Source organism: Wasmannia auropunctata, unplaced genomic scaffold (assembly GCF_000956235.1).
Source record: "Wasmannia auropunctata unplaced genomic scaffold, wasmannia.A_1.0 LD335514.1, whole genome shotgun sequence".
NCBI classification, from domain to species: Eukaryota; Metazoa; Arthropoda; class Insecta; order Hymenoptera; family Formicidae; genus Wasmannia; species Wasmannia auropunctata.
Window position 1 is genome coordinate 645,769 of NW_012027376.1, and position 20,198 is coordinate 665,966.

Sequence of the window (20,198 nt, forward strand, 5' to 3'; positions counted from 1 at the left end):
ATTTCTCTGCGTCACGCGTTCCTCGTTTCGCGATGCGCTGATCTCTCTCTGTCCCTTTTTCTCTCTCTCTCTTTCCCTCTCTCTCTCTCTCTCTCGCTTTCTCTCCACTGCCACTTTTGATCTCATTATGCCTAGCGCAGGGAGAGCCGCTGGATAGTACAAGTCCTTCATCCGTTGTATTGTTGAAGTCGGAAATAATCTCACAAATAAACTTCACAATTTGCTCTTTGTCCAGTCGTTTAAGAAAACTCATACGGTGTGTCATTTAATATATCTGAATAATTGAAGTTATAATACTACAAATTGTGCACAATTTTATTTGAGAATAATGTAATATATTTTTTTGTAATCAATAATATAAATTTTATGATGTTTAAATGTACCTTTTAATATAAATATTACATTTTGAATTGGTAAATTATTTTAAATTTTATATCGATATGTTAAATTTATTATATGTATTTAAAAAAATATTTAACAAATTTCCATAAAGATACAGTTGGATCTTGTCAAATTTTCAATATTATTTCATTAAATTTTTCATAATTCTATACAACCCTCTTCTCCATGTTAACAAGTTATTATTCCTTGAAAGTTTCGTCAATAAAGCGGTGCTGCTTAATTGAACCTTTCTCACCTTTTCTAAAAAAGCCCAGGGAGGGCGCGGTCCCTAACACGGAGCCCATGGTCAGGAATTAAGTTTTCCAAAGGATCTGCGCGACCCTCGCGATTATATGCGTCCCGAAATACGATCGGTTCTTTACAGGGGGAGAGTCACGCTCCCCAAGGTGTAAAATTTTTAAGTCGCGCTGTACCGGAGTACGGCAGTCTCTCGTCTTTGAATGGTGCGTTTTCGGGCGCGCCGCGCCAGGCCAGGCCGGGCCGTCCGTACGAAGGAACGGTCGTATTTTGACACTGCTGACAGCGGGTCCTTATTCTCATGGTAATCCTGCGCCAACGACGCCTTTTCAGGAGCCCGTTTCCCTCCGTACCGCCGCGTCGTTGTCCTTGAGGTGACACGAAAGATCTTCTCCCGACCTCCAGCCGACGCGAATCGTTAACCGGCGAGTGCTCGCTTGGCGAAGAATCGTGTCGCTTTTCGCGTCTAAACAAGATTCCGCAGCTCACGAATTTCTTGAAATCGATCGCATACGGAAATTACCATCTCCGCTTTATATAATACATGATAAAAAAATTATCTCATTAAATACGCATTTGTGTATTCTATATGAATAAATATTTTATATTTAGTTTCTGTTATATATATAACTTTTACGTATAGGTATAAGGGATTGTAATTTTCATATTGGAGGAGCGAGAACGAATTTATAAGGCAATATGTGCTACATGAACTGTATAAGCAGAAAGTAATTTCTTAGTCGGGGTCGATAACCGTATCTAATGCGTGACATCATCTGGCCAGGACGAAAGTGCGCCATGAAACCGTCGAGTACCGTGTGCGAATTTGCCGGATCAGCGGTTCTCCAGTGTAATCGCGCATGAGTTTACCTAGTCGATAGGAAGTTTTTCCTGCCACGAGCAAAGCGGGATAAAAACGTATATATTCTTCTTTTTATTGAAGAAAGTACTTGGAATTTTATAAAAGTCAAAAAATAGGCGTTAGAATAGACTGCTGTTGCGTTAAATAAATAATATAAATTAAAAAGATAATTTCTTCATCATTATTATTTATAACTTTTGAAAAATTTTATATTATACTTTTTTAAGATTGTTGGTCTTAAATTTTTTAAAATAATTCCACGAACTGGTACACAGATTTTTTAAATAGGTATTTCCAACTTTATTAAAAATTATTCGTATAGAAAGTGTATTCTAGAAAAATAATTACGTGTAAACAATTTCGAAATTTTTTGTATTTTTTTATAAATTGCAAGTATATATTGAAGTTGAATCACTATACAGAATTATATCTATAAGTTATTCACAGAAATAATTCGATATGAGACTGCTATAATAGTCCTTTCTCCCAGTTACAATACACATGCGTTGCAAAGGTATCGATGAAAGAAGATTAGATGAAAGGCAAGAATGATAGCCGCAGTAGCCATTTTTCATCTTAAAAACTCTCAAAGTACATTGCACATCCAAATATATTCGTTCTCGCGGTCGTGATTTGCCATAAAGAGGGTCAAAGCTTTAAATGATATAAACGAACCGTCGAATGTCACAATAGGCGTCCGTAACTTCGTCAATATTTCACGGTCGCACAATCGACCCGAATGCTGTCGAGGCCGTTTTATTTTGATAGGTGGCACAACCGCGTCGCCGCAAAGGTCGACAAGAGAAAAGGGAAGGAGGGTGCCATTTTCGATTATTACGGGACATCACAATGGGCGAAGGGGAGGATGTTGTGGCGCGGTCTAGCAGACCTTTCGCTCGACAGTATTTACGGACACTCGCATAGTGAGTGCGTTAGAAAGCGGAAGTACCCCGCGGGCAATGGCTGAGGTATATATGCTGTTCAACGGCATTCACGAAGATAATTATAACTTTGTAACGCTTGTATAAAATCTGATGTAAGAATCAAAGAATCTCGTGATAAACGAATGCATTCATCTGCATTCTCTTATAAGATACGTGAATGAATACCCGTATAATCAATCCCGTACATCCGACACTCTTCGGTAATTCAAACGTACGACGCGTGAAAAATTAATTACCACTTATATAAGATCGTCGATGTTTATCGATAAAAGAAAAAAACTAAAATTATCCCTACTCCGATTAAGAACTCATCACTTCATGAGATGCCTCTAGTCTCTGACATTTTATTTTTAACGAAAAGTAAGATAAAGAGCCTCCCAGTATGCTGAGGCTTCGGTTCTATAACGTGGCGTTTTTCTTCGGCAATCACGGTGAAATTAAATTTTCTAAAGACGTCGGAGCGCGCGCTCGCTGGTTACGTAAGATCCGCGCGCGCGTTCAGCGTGAAATTATTTGGGCAGCGTCAACGCGAAATGAAATTTTAATGCGAATCCTTATGGCCCGACGCGAGTTATGCAACGGCGTCGGTGGGCTTTAAAAAAAACCGGTGCGCCAAGCGTTTTAAAAGCCGCCCGCGGTCGACGACGACGGCCGCGTCGCGGCGCTGATTTATCGTTCTCTTCCGATTTCTTTTGTGCCGCGCGTGAACAACGAGCGACACGTACCGGCTTTACAAGTACCCGCGCTTTTCTACAAGTACGACTGCGGATTACACGATTGCGTCTCATTACGCGACGTAACCGCGATACGGAGAAACAAGTTTACGTCTCATACGAACGTATTGAATTGCGATCTCATTCGATCAAACAACGTCTGTAATAATGTATCAAATATATTCAAAGTCTTTTTATCAATTTTTTAGAACCTATCAAAAAATATTTTCTTTTTCATCATTCATATATTATTTCTTTATTTTTTTTCTCAAATTATTATCTCTTCCTGCAGAAATAATTCATGTTTTTTTCACTCATGTAAATAGATGCAAATATGTCGATCCTGTCACAATATGTGCATGCAAAATATAATATGGCGTCAGAAAAATTTATGCGCATCCTTAATTTGACATATAGTACGTAATTTCTTGACGCGCAATTAAGATAGCTTGATTCGAAATGACAATATCAAATATTTAGAGAGCTAGGAAGAAAATTTACTTATTGTTAGTGTTAAATTCAACATGGACTGCAAATTCTATCATACGAGCAAAACGACTGAAAGAATTATGAATATATACGAGAATAATAATATTGAGAATAGTATAATTTGTTCGGATTTCTACAACTTTAAAATTGATTTTTCTCTCTATCCGGTCAAACAGTTCAGAGATAACCAAAGTGGATTTAGCTCGAGTGACTGTGCGCATGGAACAGAATAGTCGGAGTTGGTCAAGAATCGCTTTAGGGAACTGTCCACGCCAGAGCCCGCGGCGAAACGAGGGGTTTGAAGGCTCCTACATGAGGATCCATCGGACACAAAGAGAGAGAGAACGCGGCTTAAAGTGGTTGTGGCGGACAACCCGGTAAACTTTGAGTCAATTCACTGTTGCGGCTTCCTTCACCGCGTTAAACCGGGTTTTCCCCCGGTGAAGGACGTTTCTCTTGAGTATCTAATCGCCAGGTACAACGATGAAAGTTGCTAACGGCGACGAGGGGACCGACCGACCGACCGAACCATCCAGCGCCGAAAACCTGCGATCCGTGGATTGACAAAGGCGATTTTGTACTCAGTATTTTTTATTGAAATCGGATCCACGACGAAAGTTTAATTCGGCCTTCGATTCAGTTAAGCCTTTAAATGCACAAGTTTCTCTGTCGGCGAGTCTCTCTCTCTCTCTCTCTCTCTCTCTTTCTCGATACCTAAAGTAGATTTTAAAATGTATAAGAGGGGCGCGCGGTCGAAGAGATAAAAGCTAAATGTCTTGAGATGCTAATATTTAAATGTAATTCATATCGTAGTTCGGTAAGGATACTTCAAAGGAATAAATCGATATTCCGATCCCCGTTTTTCACTAGAGAGTTTTAAGTAATATGATATGCGTGACACGTGTACATAGTCACATGTAACAGTCGATGAAAACTCCTAAAGAAATTACTGCGACATGCATATCGAAACCGCATCAAATGCAATACATTAACGCGGATAAATGGTTAACGGGAAGAGGAAGGGGAGGGGGTGTACATGTAATTTACAGTGATCACGTTCCGCGCATATAACGCGGATCGCGCCTGGGGCGCATATTTAACACGCTAATAGCCGCGCGGTCGAAAGCCCGCGCGGTCCGCGCCGGTGTTTTAAATAATCTCAATCGGTCACACGTTTCGTCACGGTACAGCCGGGCTAGAAATATGTTTTTATGTGCGACGAGACGCAAAATCGCCGACGCGATCGCCGATGCGTTCGTTCGGCCAGAAAATACGCGGATATTACGCATGAATTGCCTTCGTGCGCCACCACTTGTTTACGGATTTTATGATAAACCGTTTAGAGGCAAGTTTAACGTATTAAAAATTAGGTAAAAATATTTTCAGTCGTTTTGTTTTAAGTATTAAATAGTTTGAATATTGCGAATTAAATATTTGTATTAAAATGAAATTTTTATGATGCGAGAAAAATGTCCATATAGGCAAATTCTCCAAATTTTTTTAGGAGAATAGGAAAACTTTAGTAGGAATGAAATTGTCTTATTATAATTTTATAGTATCATTGGCAGGTAATATTAAGTGTAAGTTTCACAAGACACTATTTTCAATAACAATAGGACAGTCGTGTTTAAAAAAACTTCCATGCAAATGAACAGAGAAAGATATGCTGATGTTCAGTCTGTTCCGCGTATAAAAAATTCTGGAAGCGCGCGAGATTTCTACGAGGTCGTCGATTTTTTCGAGCCATTTAAATGCAAAGCCCGTGCTACGAATATACCTTAAATTAAAAGGGTATCGTACTTTTTTCCGCTCAACTGAATGAAAACCATCCCTTTTTCATCCCTTTCAAAATGTCGGCTCTTCCTCCGGTCGTCTATTCGCGGTGTATATGATTTTCCATATTCTCTTTTTTATTTTTCATCGTAGCGACATGCATACGACTACAAGTATTAATCCAAAAATACGGTGCTGATATAAGAGATGCGACGCAGCGCCTGAATAAACATCAGTGAAAACGATTCGAGGTATTCAAGTTGAAGTTTTTCAGCAACGATTCGCAGTAAATACATACAAATCTAGCGCGTCGACAGATTGTACAAGGGACTCTCGAAACACGTACGCCACAATTATGCGCCCCGCCCGTAATTTTGCAGTCCGTCGAAACTGCAAAAAGTCGACGCGCGCGTACAATGAATTCCAAATGCCGACTAATTATCGCCGTGTTGGAATTAACCACGTCATGTCAAGGCGCCTGCGGCCACGTGTAGGCACATGGTTTTGTTTAAAGCTGTACCCCGAATGCATAATGACGGCTCGGTGATGTGCCGTTGGTGGGATGCCAATGTTGCGAATGCGGCGCCGCGTGTCAGTCTGCTTCTGACACACGCGGCCCGACCCGCTTTGTTTCGCGCCAGCCAGCCGTCTAGGAGAAATTGAAATTTCGTTTAGACACCGCGCCCGAGAGAGCAATGTCCCGATGACGCGCGTATAGAAGTTGATTAACCTCATCACGCAACACACGTACATTTTGTAGAAATTACGACGCACAATGACAACGATGCTCGTTTCGTGTGACACCTGTGAAAAGATTTGATTTTCAGAATTGCTCGTCTTATGCGAATAGTCAATATTTTTTTATTACTTTAGCATAGACTTATAAGATAGACTGCGCGCTCCATTGTTCTCGGCGGTAGAACATCTAGAGTGAGAGTCAGTGAAAGGGCAGACTCCATATCGCTCTTTCCTTGTTTCACTCTTTCCTTCTCCCCATCATTGAACAAGGAAAGAGCGATATGGAGTCTGCCTATCTTATAAGTCTATGACTTTGGACGACTAGGATAAATTTCGTTTTCTTTTTTATTTATTCCGATTGCTAATATCAATTAGATTTTTATCAAGTTGTTTTTACTATCGCAATTTAATAATACAGATATTAAGATAAAGGGATAACAAAAAAATTGTCAAAAAGAAGCGTCTTTGACAACTTAAATTCTCAAAAAATTCGTTGAGATTGTAAAAGATCTTCGTCATCGCGCTACCACGTATACTTTACGATTGGATTTGAAATTGTATTCTTAGGTTTCTCCGCGGCTTTCCGGGAAAGAGCATGGGGGAAACCTACGGGGACGGTGACTACAATAGCGTTCGATTTTATTGGTCCTCTCCCAGCGAGTGGTGCATGCACGTTCCATACACGTGCTCGTACACGTGGACGCGCACGCACACACGATTCCCACTCTTTTCCCATACGTGCTGCGGGCGTTCGTTTTCGCGAGGGACACATACCACGTAACCAGACACTTGCTCCAAATGGTTTCCGTACGGTGCACGTAGATTGCGGTTGCACCGTACGGCCGTCGTACCGACGACAGTCAGCAGAGCGGCGATCGAAGCAACGCTCTTCCACGTTGTGTGTATCAGAATTTCACGATTGTTACGACGAAACGCGTGAAATTTCCACCAGACACTCATATTTTCGTCGATCGTATATTTCGCGCATTTCCTAGACGCGCGGATAACTTATTTTTCAGAGGTACATTTTTCGGAGGTACGTTTTTCTACAAGAAAGATACAGAAGTCTCAAAAAATGACCTTTACAGGAGAACGAAAAAAGAATTTGTATTATGAAAATAAGTAAATTTTTTTTTCAATACGAAATTTTGCAATGGTAAGATGAATTTCGATCGAATGTGCAGTTAAACGACGGAAAAATATGGACGCAATTTTCGGCCCGTTGTTACTTCATGCGGCGCAGCTTGTCTCTTTCCATAAATTGCGCGACCGTGTTGTAATTAAAAAAAAAGGCGTGTCCCCGTGATTCGCGCGTCTCGATCCATATGCACCAACACGGAAAATATTCCGTATGCACGTGACATCGAAATTAGAAGTCGTTAAAGGAGTTTTGGTGATGGCACTCAACGACCCGTGAAATTTAACTTAAATCGCAATTCCAACCGCATTACGAAAATCCATATTAAATCGTTACGGTTTTTTGCATGCAACGCTGTTATTAAACAATAATAAGTATTCCATGAATACGGAAGTGCTTAGAGTTCGATACAACAAGTACAAAGCAACTAACAAAAATATCAATAAAACATTGAGCTATTTTGTTATAAAAAAAAAGAGCAAATTTCATTTATATTTTATCTTTTTTCGCGCGATGCTCGGACAGTTTCGATTATGTCAATTTCGCTCTGGAGCTGCGATATCGATAAAACGACAATAAAAATAAATGTCAAAAAGGGACTTGTGTAGGGGGAAACGGAACATACATCCGGATTTTTAATCACATAAATGCACCACTTTCGATGATTACAGCGAGCACGTTGAAGCAGCAAATTTTGCAGCGATTTTCACGTGGTACGGTAAATCTCATTATATTCACGATATCATCAACCCGGTAATTCAAAATGAAACCCGCGTTGACGATATTTGCCAACTGGCGTACATATGATGTAAACATAGAACGCACGTGCGGATATGCGAAATATAGGGATGCCAGAGTTGTGTACTTCCGACAATGTGCCGGACTGCATTGGTTAATGCTGCACGTCAATAACGTTTATCAGAAATCCGAAATTATGACGCGAATAGAATTTTCCGATGAAGAATTTTATTTACAAAGAGATTATAAATTCCTAATATAACATTCAGGATATTTAATAATGCATACGGTAAAGCGTGTCCGTATTGAAAACGTTTTCTTGAATATTGTAAATACATACTAATATACTGATAAATATATACTATATAGTTATTTCAATAATGATAAAATAATATTCTTTATAATTATCTTTATAACAAAAATAACATCGTTATTAATTATTTACTAAAATTCGCAAAGCTCTGCATTTTTATGTTAAAAGAAATGCATATGTTAGTAACAATATGTAGCAATTTATTTATTAAATAGTAGAGGGATAATTTAAAAGTATTATACACGCGAATGATAAAATAAACATTTAGGACTCGACTATTTTCCCTCTTCGATAACCTGCTTGATTTCTTCTGATATTTGCGCGTCTGTCTGACAGCCAGTCACCGTTCGCCATTTTTACGGCGCCTATATACGTACCGATACGTGGGATTGTTACGCGGAGTAAGTGCATGACGCGGAGTTACTGCCTTTACGAGTCCTGGGAGAACACTTCTGTCAGCGACAGCCAGCAGCGGGATTAGTCACTCACCTCGGTGTCCCACGGTACTACTTTCGCATTAGGCGAACCACCGTCATGGTGGTAGAGGACCGGGAGCGAGAGAGCGAAAGAGTGCAAGAGAGGGGCCTTTCTGCGGTCGCAATCTCGCGGCGACAATTACGCGGCGGTAACGAAACGGCTGCTCAACGCGTTGTAATATCACTGCAACGCTGATAGGCGAGATTAAACCACGCTTGCTTAATCAGAGAATTTTCGTTAAGGCGGATCAAAATTCTAACGTATATACTCTCCGCATTTCAATATTTTAACAAAACTCCACGGTCTCCTCTTCTATTAATTGTATACGTGAAGGTAAATTAAATTATCTTATCAAATTATTCTTGAGGAATTCTACATTCTATAAATAATGATATTTTATGAATTAATTAATGAAGAAGGAGATATTTCCTGCATTTTTGTTTATTAATTTCATGAAACACAAAAGCTTTCGTGGTAAAATGGAAATGCGATATAGTTTCAACGTTTTCAGTATTGGCAGTAATATTTTTAGTGAAATGTGTTCTGAAAACTGAATTTAGTATTAAAAATGGACAAAATAGAAGCACATAAATCCCCCGCTGTTGTTTACCACAAATGCTTGATTTACGGAGCGCTTTGTCACTGATTGCGCTATCGGAAAATCTATGTCGATATATCGCGTATCTCCTACATATTTCATATATTAAAAACGTCACACGGCTTTGTCAATCAATATTACAATCTCGATGTAGAAGTAGAGACGGGAGCTGCGCTCCCGTCGGTATTTGTCATATACTGCGCGCGTTTTTATTTTACATTGGGCCAGAGATTTTTCCGTATTTATTTTTAGTGGATTTTTTATCGTGCGCTCGCCGAAAAACTCGCGGCGCGGACGAAATTCGAAGTTAAACGTCACTTTACAATCCGAGCGGGATGCATCGCAGGTACACGGCGAATAAAATTCGTATTTTTCCCATATCAATATTTGCAAAACTTCTCTGTATCCGATCAAAATCCCGGCGTCGCAGCCTATCTACGATAAAGCACGTACGAGAGGGGGAGAGGAGCAACTGGCAAAAAAATTTTTTTATCATTGTTCTAGCGTGATGGACTATAATCAAATCGATGGTTCGCAACCAAGTTGTAACTAAAAAAACAAATTATTTTTGAAGTGTCCGTCGATGGGGCGTATATGTTTCATGCTAATAAAATTGAGTTACATGTCAAGTGTGACAAGCCAAAAAATAATTGTAGGACAAATTTATATCTTGTATTTTTATAGAACGGTATTTATATTGGAAAATTTTTACCTTAATATCAGCGATTTCACGAAAATTTATCTTTTTTTAGTATACGTGTCGTCATTATAAATGTGAGAATTTTTTATTTTTTAACGTTCAGTTTTTTAAAGAAATAATATTGAATTTTCCATTAAGGAGAAGTATATATTCTCTTCACGCTACATTGAGAAATTTAATATTTTGAGTTACAACATTTTTGCAAGCTATCAACGTCTAATGCGTGTGGCGGATAAATCAAGCTGGTCAATGGATTGAAAGGCGATGCTCGCGGGGGGTAAGAGTTTAAATTTGTTCTTGGCACCCGTTCGGCTGACGTTGCGGGAGATATTGCAGGAGTGGATAATTTACTCGATTATTTAATAGCTTTGGCCACGGCTACGAGCCAAAGCTTTACACGTACATACAGCATACTACGAGGCGGCACAACGTGCGCCCAGAATGTTGCCAACTTTTGTGAATGGAATTATGACACAACGCCGACAAAATTGTGCTCTTTCGAAATCACGTTACGGTACGTCGCCCAAGTAGGAAGAGTAAGATGCTTTTACGTGTAATGATTTGATTAATAGTTAAAGGTTTAACAATTGTATTAAATTTTGTACGTTGTAGAAAATTTATTATAAATGTAAAATTACAGTATAAAATTCGTCTTCCTTTTCTCCTAAAATATTATTAAAAAATATTATTTTTTATATTTAAAATATTTATAAGGGATAAAGTACAAAGAAGTTCTTCATACTTGTTTCGTATTCTGGAAATGTTTCTATATTTAGTTTATTTTCAGTTATACATTCTCATAGCGTCCAAATAATTTTTAGAAAATATGATAGTTTCAATATTATTTGCATCAGCTCTTCAATTATAGCATGCTGAATAACGCCATGTGTACCGTCCCAGAATGGGATTCCATATTAAACCTCTTTCGCTGGCGGATTACTCATTACCGCGCTAACAACCTCGGGAACGTGCCGACCTTAATCACGATTCACAAATTAATCTCGCGGCACCGCCGACCGACGGTATCGTTTGTTGACGGCACCGTCTAGCCAAATATATTACCTACTAGGATCCGGAAGACGTGCGAGTAAGTTATGATTGTGTGCATGGAGATTACCCCTTCGACTTTGGCAAATATATCCGTTGTACCGGTTGTAATTTAATCGACGGAATGTCGAGAATTCGACGCGTTAACCCTCCCAAATCTCTTATGCACAGGAACGCACAGGAAAAATCGTTAGGCCGACGTGGAAACGACGAGTGAAAACGCTGTTAAAATTCCTGGATAACTGAACGGTCAGCCAAGAATAATCTTGATTAAAGCGTGTATACCGCAATATAATGTAGTATTATTTTCGTTTAGTCTTTAAGGTACCTAAATAGTCAATTATTATAGTTAAAATGGCATATCTATTATCGAAATATTACTAATAAATAAATATCAGTTATATAATTTATATTTATTTATTAATAATTTGATGAAATTGCTTTACGTTTCTGCAGGTGGAGAAATATAATTATAATATAATTATGATGATAGAAAGTAGTTCTATATTCATTTTAATATTTTATAGAATATCGTTCGGACGAAATTTGATTATCGTAGCTGGTAATTGAGTTCTATTAAGGTCAAATTGACCGGAAATGTGCACGAGAATTAATTAAATCATTCAACTGATAGTGAGCTTGATTCACTTTTGATTTAACATCAATATTGAATCGATAATGGTTCGTTTCACGGTGAACTTTACAAGAAATTGTACAATTTTACCACCAAGAACGCTAATTGCCGTTCTGTTAGTATAAGAAAATGCCAGACTTTATTTAATGGCCGTGATTGTTAAAATTGAGCACTGGCAAGTCCTTCGACCGAAGGTCGATAGAATCTAGAAAAGATTTATCTTTTTTTTATCAAATGGACTGCTGTATCTAGTGGCATGATTCCAAAATGTGATTTAAGAAAATAAATTAGAATTTGGCTTGTATTGATTCTTTCCTCCTCATTGATTGAAAAGCAAAATCAAGCGAGCTTTTACGTTCCTATTTAAAATAATAGTCTATTAGTGTTAAAGAACGTTTCGATACTCTGGGAAATGATATATATTACATCTTCTGCTTATTAAATATAAGATAGATACAGAGAATTAACGAAAATTATTTTCTTGCAGGTGGAAATGGCGATGTCGAGGAGTCGGATACCGACGTGCAGGACTACAGCACGGACGAGGACTACAACGATGTTTTTGACTCGACCACTAACGGGTGAGCCTTGTACAGCCTGCAACCCCTATCGCCTTATCGTCTTATCGCAGGATTAAATACGAAACACATATCCGTCTAACTAGCGCCGCGCTTAATTAGCAATTAAAATTGCTATTGATCGCGCCTATCCGCGATGACCGAAGACTTCCTCCCTACGTCCGAGCGAAATTGCCGCGAGACAAGCAAGAAACCGACCCGGGGAACCCTTTTTAATTGCGTTACGCTTCTACACATACACACTCTCTCGTCCTTTCCTGTTTTTCTTTTCTGTGGGACTTCTTCGTTACTAAAACGGGAAGACGAGATAAGAATACTTCATTGACGCTGAACCACGTCAAAGTATTCTTTGAGATAATCAACTTATCCTCGCAAGGACTTTGATATTTGCATCAATATTAACGCATTATATGCATATATATATTCGATATAATTAATTATCATATCGTTAGCTGTGCTTATTTTTATTATTATTTAATAAAACGAAATTTATATGCAATAAATAAGATAGGCCAATGCACGGTTATACCAGGATCTTGATGCTACAATTATTTTATTATGTGATTTTACATACTTATATCCTAGCTTCGACTAAACTGAGTGCGTTAGTCGAAACTAGGATACGTATGTAAAATTACATAATAAAATAATTGTAGCATCAAGATCCTGCTATAACCGTGCATTGGCCTATCTTATTGTGTGTGAACACTTATACGCTTGTAATAGATATATACGAAATTTATATGGTCGCTAAAATAAAATAAGAAAATATATATTTATTAGTCGATAGAATGCAACAATATTAGATTTAGATAAACAATAAATGCTTGTCAGAAAAATATTGAGGAGCATATACGTAAATAATAACGATATTCCTATAGCTTTAAATTCAAATCGAGAAAGTCGAAATTTCTTTGGCCGAGATCAGACATCGAAAAAGCGGTATGACAGTCGCACAAAAAAAAGGAGAATTACATGAGGGAGACGAAAGACATTTCAGAAATTCGTCTCTGCCGTATGACGACAAACGGAGACAACGACAAGGGGGAGAGGAACCCCCGCGGGGCTTAATAAGGAAGCGACTTGATTGGTTCGATTCGAAAGCTAATAATGCCACTTCCCCGCGTGTAGGCAAACCCCGTTTGGAACTGCAAAGGCTGCCGCACGATTAAATTTGAATTCTCTGTCCCCCTCTGTTCCATCCCGCCCATCCCCCCCCTACCTACGAATAAGCTAATTTGCGAAGGACGCGTCGATAGAGCCAATCGAAATTCCGCAGTTCAAATTTCATATCCGCGTTTTCCCCGGGCACGGCGACTGGCGAAGCAGATTTCCAACAGGCTTCTCCGCGCGCGCGGTATGAGTTTACAGCGGGATGAAAATATATTCGAAAATTCCCATCTCGGGGATGTCCCTTCGCGCCCGAGATCTCGAGGAGAAAAGTCGCGCAATTTCCGCGCCGCGCGTTGCGACTCGCGCCGTGCGATTTTCTCCCCGCGAGGAGTCGATATCGACGTCCCGTCGCAATAAATCAGTTTTGTCGTTACGCTGGAAAATTTAATATCGAAATCAACGTCGGAGCAGAGAAAAAAAAAGTTTCAAATTCGTCGATGGGTGGGTAATTCAAATGTCACATTCGGTAGTCCCGGAACTATTCTTGCGGTACTAAAAATTCTAATATACTTCTTTAATTTCCTGTCAACACATTTCTTCTTACAGAAGAGTCTTTTACTTTATCAGATATAAAATCTCACAGTTTATACATGGTTTGAGATCTCTCCGCAATTTTCTCTACTCAAGAATTCGACGTCCTGTCGCAATAAATCAGTTTTGTCGATCAGAAAATTGAATATCGAAATCGATGTCACGCAGAAAGAAGAGGGATCTACGTCCCTTTTTCTTAATTATAAAGGGCATCAATTATTTTTAAGTAATAAGCAATTGAAAGCAATCTTTTAATGTTGGTTGAGTTAATGTAACGCAATTAAATAATATACTCTACAGTAACAATTAAAAAAAAAAACTGATGTTCTTAGATAAACTCAGCAGTATTTTCCGCATGCAAGAGTGATATGTGAATCGATATACGGAACATAGATTTACTGCGGTATATATTTCGACACGATAATACACTCGTCGTTATTGAAATTACACGCCATAAAACGCGCGTGCGACACCTTGCTTCCAAGACAGCGTATATATCTTTGGTCGTTTCGTAAAATTTATATCTTCCTTTCGCGAAGTCGTACTCAGGGAAAATATATATTTCGAGGATCTATATACAGCTATATATAATCTCTTAATGCTGCAGAATTTTCACTTATTTCACGTCGATGTCCATGAATTATCGGGAATATCTTTTTAAATACGTAGGAACTTGTGAGCGGTAAAAATAATGTCAAAACCGCGCAACATTTGTGAAACGTAAGTGTAAAATCACTAAGCAATATATTAACGTGTGTGTGAAGTTAGCACCCCAACATAAAAATTCCATAGTTCTGATTAGAGTTCCCGCTTCATTTTGAGACGAAGAGTTACCTATAGTTTATAACAAGAGTTCTGCTTAACAACAATTTTTACTTTAAATTTAAAAAATGAGGTGCTAACTTTTTATTAAAATTCATGATCAAATAGTTCTGAATGGCTTGTTATAAACTATAATAGAGAACTCTTCGTTTCTTCAAATAAAGCGGGAACTCTAATCAGAACTAGTTGTGTGAAATTGGCCCCCCCCCACTACTAAAAATTCAAAAACGACCATTACCACTCGATTGGTGATTGTTTGGTAGTATTTGGTAGTTTACACAGTGCGACAAATAATTTCCCGGAATGGTACTATAAAAATGAAACGAATTGAGTTTTTTCAGTTTTCTCTTTTTCTTTATTCAAAATATTCTCCTCCTGATTCAATACATTTTTTGCAACAATTCAACAATGATTCAAATGACTGCTTCAGTTCATTTTGTGATATTGCCTCCAAAGCACGCATCGAAGCCTGTTGAATTGAAATGAACTGGAACAGTCATTTGAATTATTGTTGAATCGTTGCAAAAAGTGTATTGAATCAGGAGGAGAATATTTTGAATAAAGAAAAAGAGAAAACTGAAAAAACTCAATTACGTTTCATTTTTATAGCACCATTCCGGGAAATTATTTGTCGCACTGTGTATTCTCAATGATTGGTAGTCAAAGATGTAAATAATAATATGAAAAAAAGACATATACGCGCGTGAAGTTAGTCCCTTCTTTCGCAAAATATATAACTTTCCAGACTGCGTAAGTGGCAATGGTCGTTTTTGAATTTTCAGTAGTGGGAGGGAGGACAACTTTATGCAGCTATCAGAACTATGGAATTTTATTGTTGGGGTACTAACTTCACACACGCAATATTAACATAGAATTTATATAAGTGAATTACGATCATATACAATATAATGCAATACGATGCATCGTCGTAAATATATTGCGACTATATTTGATTGATTAAATTCAAATTTAATGTACATGCGAAATTAAACCGGCGATATAATTCGGTACGCTTTTGTGTTATAGATAACGTGTGGCTAGGTAAAATTATAATAATCGTCACGATCACCTACGACGATCAATTTTAATCGCATCAACTCGGGGTTACACTCAAGTTTGCTTTCACACAACTTTGGCTTTACACCGTGTGCCTCAAAATATCACGTTTATGCGCTTGCATGAGAGAGGCATTAGTTTACATCATTACATCGCGACATAATGACACGGTAATGGGTTCGCCGCGATTGAAATTACGCGTCCTAGTCGATCGGTGGTGACACATTATGGTCGTGATACCGATAGGACGCAGGACCACACACGCGAGCCGCTGTGTGCGGCGCTTGTGCGTGCTTGCGTGCAGCATGCGTGCCTTTGTGTATGCGTATGCCTGTACACAATCTCAGCATACACTTCTCCAATGCGATCACTATACATTATTCCACCCTAAATGCGGCATTGCTCCATTAATATTGATGCCCGGTTGGCTGTGGGCTTCTACGAGTAGCCACATCTATACGGGATGTTAAGCAAGAATAGATCTCCCTCCTGGAGAAGCCCTCTCATAATCGTATGATTACGCGCCGCAGTCGCTTGGGGAAGAATCCAATCCGATCAAGTTGGATTATAGAATTTTCAAATACACATGAAGTTAGGAGCACCGATAATATTCTGAGAGAAATTTAAATCGTCCTTAAAGAATTATGTACGCGTGCGAATATAAATGTGAAAATAAATGTAACTATAAATACTGACACATATGTATATACAAATAAAATAAATTGCGCGAGGGAAGTCAAGCGTTAATCGATTCGTCTATTAACGATTATCCGTACACGATTCGCGCCGCAAACTTGTATAGCCGCAGTATCATCGGTAATAATCATTGGCACGATGTTGTTTACCTCTAATTTGGATATAAATGTTACGGCGTGCATTGCTCACCAATGAACATTTGAGTACGCTAATGTTGCAACAACATGTTATTGGTTGGAAATGACGGCAGCGTTCGGTGCTTCTCCGCCTGCAGTTTCCAATCATGGCGTAATAGGAACCATTATTTATATCATTACAGTAACAAATACGTGATATGTAATAAAGATATAACTGACATAAATTGCTCACGATTGTCGTTTATAATATTATATATCAAGCGAAATGATATACGAGAGGAAATTACGAAATTAGCTCTGATGCCTCCTACTCCCGCGTACGTCCATTAAACATCGAATATATCCGCCCTATGTTCCGAGTTTTATTTCTAACATATAAATTATATTGGACGATCATAATGCGAAATTTTGTGTTAATAATGTATAATTTTTTAAATATTGAAGAAAAATCATTGGCCATTAAATGGCGTGCGTTGTCGTGCTTTGCTTACAACGAAGATGTTTCGACGAAATTATATTCTTGTCACAAATATATTAGAGGAAGATTCCATAACAGTCGTTTTGAATAGAAGCAAATTGATCAAAAAAATGATAATATTGATACAAAGCATCATAAGTTATTTTAATATTTGAATGAGAATACACTCAATCCATTATGACTTTCCAGCACTCTACAATTTGTACGTTTCCTTCCCGCATTAACTTTAACTTTCCAAGCAGGCGAGCGGGAAACAAGCTCCGCCACTTAAAACGTTGTCTCCGACATTGGGGTGCGGGACTAGCTCGTCGTTGAGCGGTCGGAGGGGAGAGGGTGGGTTAAACGTTGCATTATTTATAGAAACCCTGCAACCTCCTAATCTCCGTCTGAGAAGGTCTTCTGCCTACTTGAAATGGCCAACGAAGAAAGTGACGTAATGCCGTCGGTGCGACGAAGTGTTAACGCTCCCCAACGCGTTTTCCCTACAAATTTTCCACGTCTCTCTTCCGGGAATCTTAGAGATTACATCTTACTTTAATACTGTATTCCGCATTTCAATCCTGTGATATTTAATTATGTAAGATGAATTTTGTAACGTGACGAAGTTACTTAAAACGCGAAGAAGAATTATTATCTTATATATTTTATATGTAATTTATAAATAATTTTATTTGCCTTTATTTCCAGTCTGCAAAAGATTGTTTAACAAAAGAAAAACTCAACGAAAGTTTATTTAAATTTATCACTTTAATTATGTTTAAATGCATATAAAATTATCTGTTGTCTTGTGTTTTAATCCAATTTTTTTTTTCATAAAAAGAAGAAAATTTACTTTCCGTATGTTCGTTTCTTTTTAATCCGCAGATTTCCAAATTCGAATTTCAAGTTGAATGCAATTGTTTGAATTTGTTAAAGCAAAGTACCGGTTATAATATGTAATGGGAGAGCCGATGATCACGCTCATTTGGTACGTGAATGCGCAACATATTCATGCAATAATATCTTGCGCATGGAGCAAATATCATGACGTATCTACACTACGAGGGACCGGACCGCGTAATTAGCTGAGTCGCATACGCTATTATATATCGCGAATACATGTCGTGGGTGTTCTGTAAATCCCTTTGTCGATCTTTGTCTCCGCCCTCCGCCCTAGGGTAGAGCAAAGTGTATATTTACTTCGATATTAATTATTTCCAGTCACGATCGATTAGTGTCCATGACTCGAATTACAAATGCTTCTATAATTAGGTATCGTCAAGCAAAGCGTGTTATCATTTTAAAAATGTCAGCACTTAAAAAGATCAGACGTCTTATATTATATATCATTCTAATATGAAATATTTTAATTTTATCTCTTCTTAATTATTTTTATAGGATACTTGATTAATGAAATTAGATATCTTATAAAAATAAAAGTGTCGCGTCTTGTTTTGAAAGATAAAACTTTAATTTACTTGTTACTTCATGTAGAATGATATACCGTAATTTTCTTGATATGCAAAGCTTCTAAAGATTTTAATCCTGCTTATCTTACGACCGGTATGTAGTATCCTAGAATTTTTCTGCGTTATGACACGGCGAGAGGGCGCGACAAAAATGTCGTCGTGATGGGCCGATAGATAAGAGTGCAGCGCGACGCGCGTTTACGTACGCAAATGTATGCAGTTTTATGTATATATCGCGCGTCACGCCGGGTTAAGAATGCACGCGCGTGTCATCGCGTGCAGCGCGCCGAAAGTGGGAAGGGCACGTTTCGCTTCAACCGACTGATAAACGTGGTGTCCGCTTCAAAATGCATAGAATTACTTTACATGGCGAGTAGATAAAGCGCAGTCAACTGGCGCGTTGTGCAACGCGCCACAGGCGGTGTACGTATTTTCATCTTGCCCGTCTACACGCCGCTAATTTCATACGCGCCACCCGGCGTCGAAAGCTGCGAGCCACGGTCATGACACACGTCGCCGTTGATTTTTATGCAATTTGCGCTGGCGCATTTATGCACACCGAGCTGCACCAACAAGTCCCCTGATTTTTAACGCATCCCGAAAATCAAATCCTTTCACTGTATTTACTTAGGCATTCAGAGCAATTTTTTGTTTAGAGAATTTTCGAATTTACATTTACAGAATGATATATACAAAAAATATTAAGATTAGATTTAAGATCGAAAATTTTTTAACAAAATTGCGAAATTAATAATTCTGACGTACATAATAAAATTGTATTTTTTCGATTGAATTTTACTTCTACGAAATTGGAAGACGTTAAAGAAAACTACGTATTGTGAAAATGCTTTGCATGGTATATTTTTCAGCAAAACGTACGTATCAGTAGAAGAAAATGCAAAACAAATGTTAATTACACGTACATTATTTTATTATTAAGTGGTTCTTGTTATACGCGTTCTTTTCTTAAATTCTTATTGGATATTTTATTCGTGCATATATCGTGCATCATGAACTTAAACTTAAAATTTACGTTTTTGTATTACTTCTTGTGGCGGATTATCCATTTCCCAATTACTTTGGCAAATGTTTGCACATCCACATTGTTTCGCCGCAAACGAGACGAACTTCATGGCAGGCCTATATAAGCCAGCGCGATGACTTACTGATCATAGGTTGATTTATATTCAATAACCAGCGGTAAACGCGAGGTTAGTTACCTCCCCCGTACCCACGTGCAATCACGTCCTGCCACGTGCACAAACGTGGCTGATGGTACGTACACAGACGTTCCCCCGCGTCCGTGTATCTAAGGGCTCGCACACGCACTCGCGTGTGCGCGCACGTACACGCACACACTTCTTGCTGACTCGCACGCACACAGGCGGCAATGTAAACTCGATGATTGGCCCTCTGCGGAAGGATAGGGTCACCCTAACCGCCCTGTTCCTCCGTTTGTGTTCCTTCGCATATCAG

At 38.5% G+C, this 20,198-nt stretch overlaps 2 protein-coding genes across 4 annotated transcripts in view; one reads left to right on the forward strand and one right to left on the reverse strand.

Moving 5' to 3' along the window:
• The window catches only part of LOC105456876 (tyrosine-protein kinase transmembrane receptor Ror), a 243,908-nt gene that overhangs the window by 181,944 nt on the left and 41,766 nt on the right, over positions 1-20,198 (forward strand). For all 3 annotated transcript variants that reach the window (XM_011701230.1, XM_011701231.1, XM_011701232.1), the window contains one exon: positions 12,291-12,384. In XM_011701230.1, the coding sequence (XP_011699532.1) occupies positions 12,291-12,384 (94 nt within the window). The remainder of the gene's footprint in view (positions 1-12,290; positions 12,385-20,198) is intronic.
• Positions 1-20,198, reverse strand: part of LOC105456878 — a 123,345-nt gene that overhangs the window by 68,651 nt on the left and 34,496 nt on the right. The gene's annotated exons all lie outside the window — the stretch shown is intronic.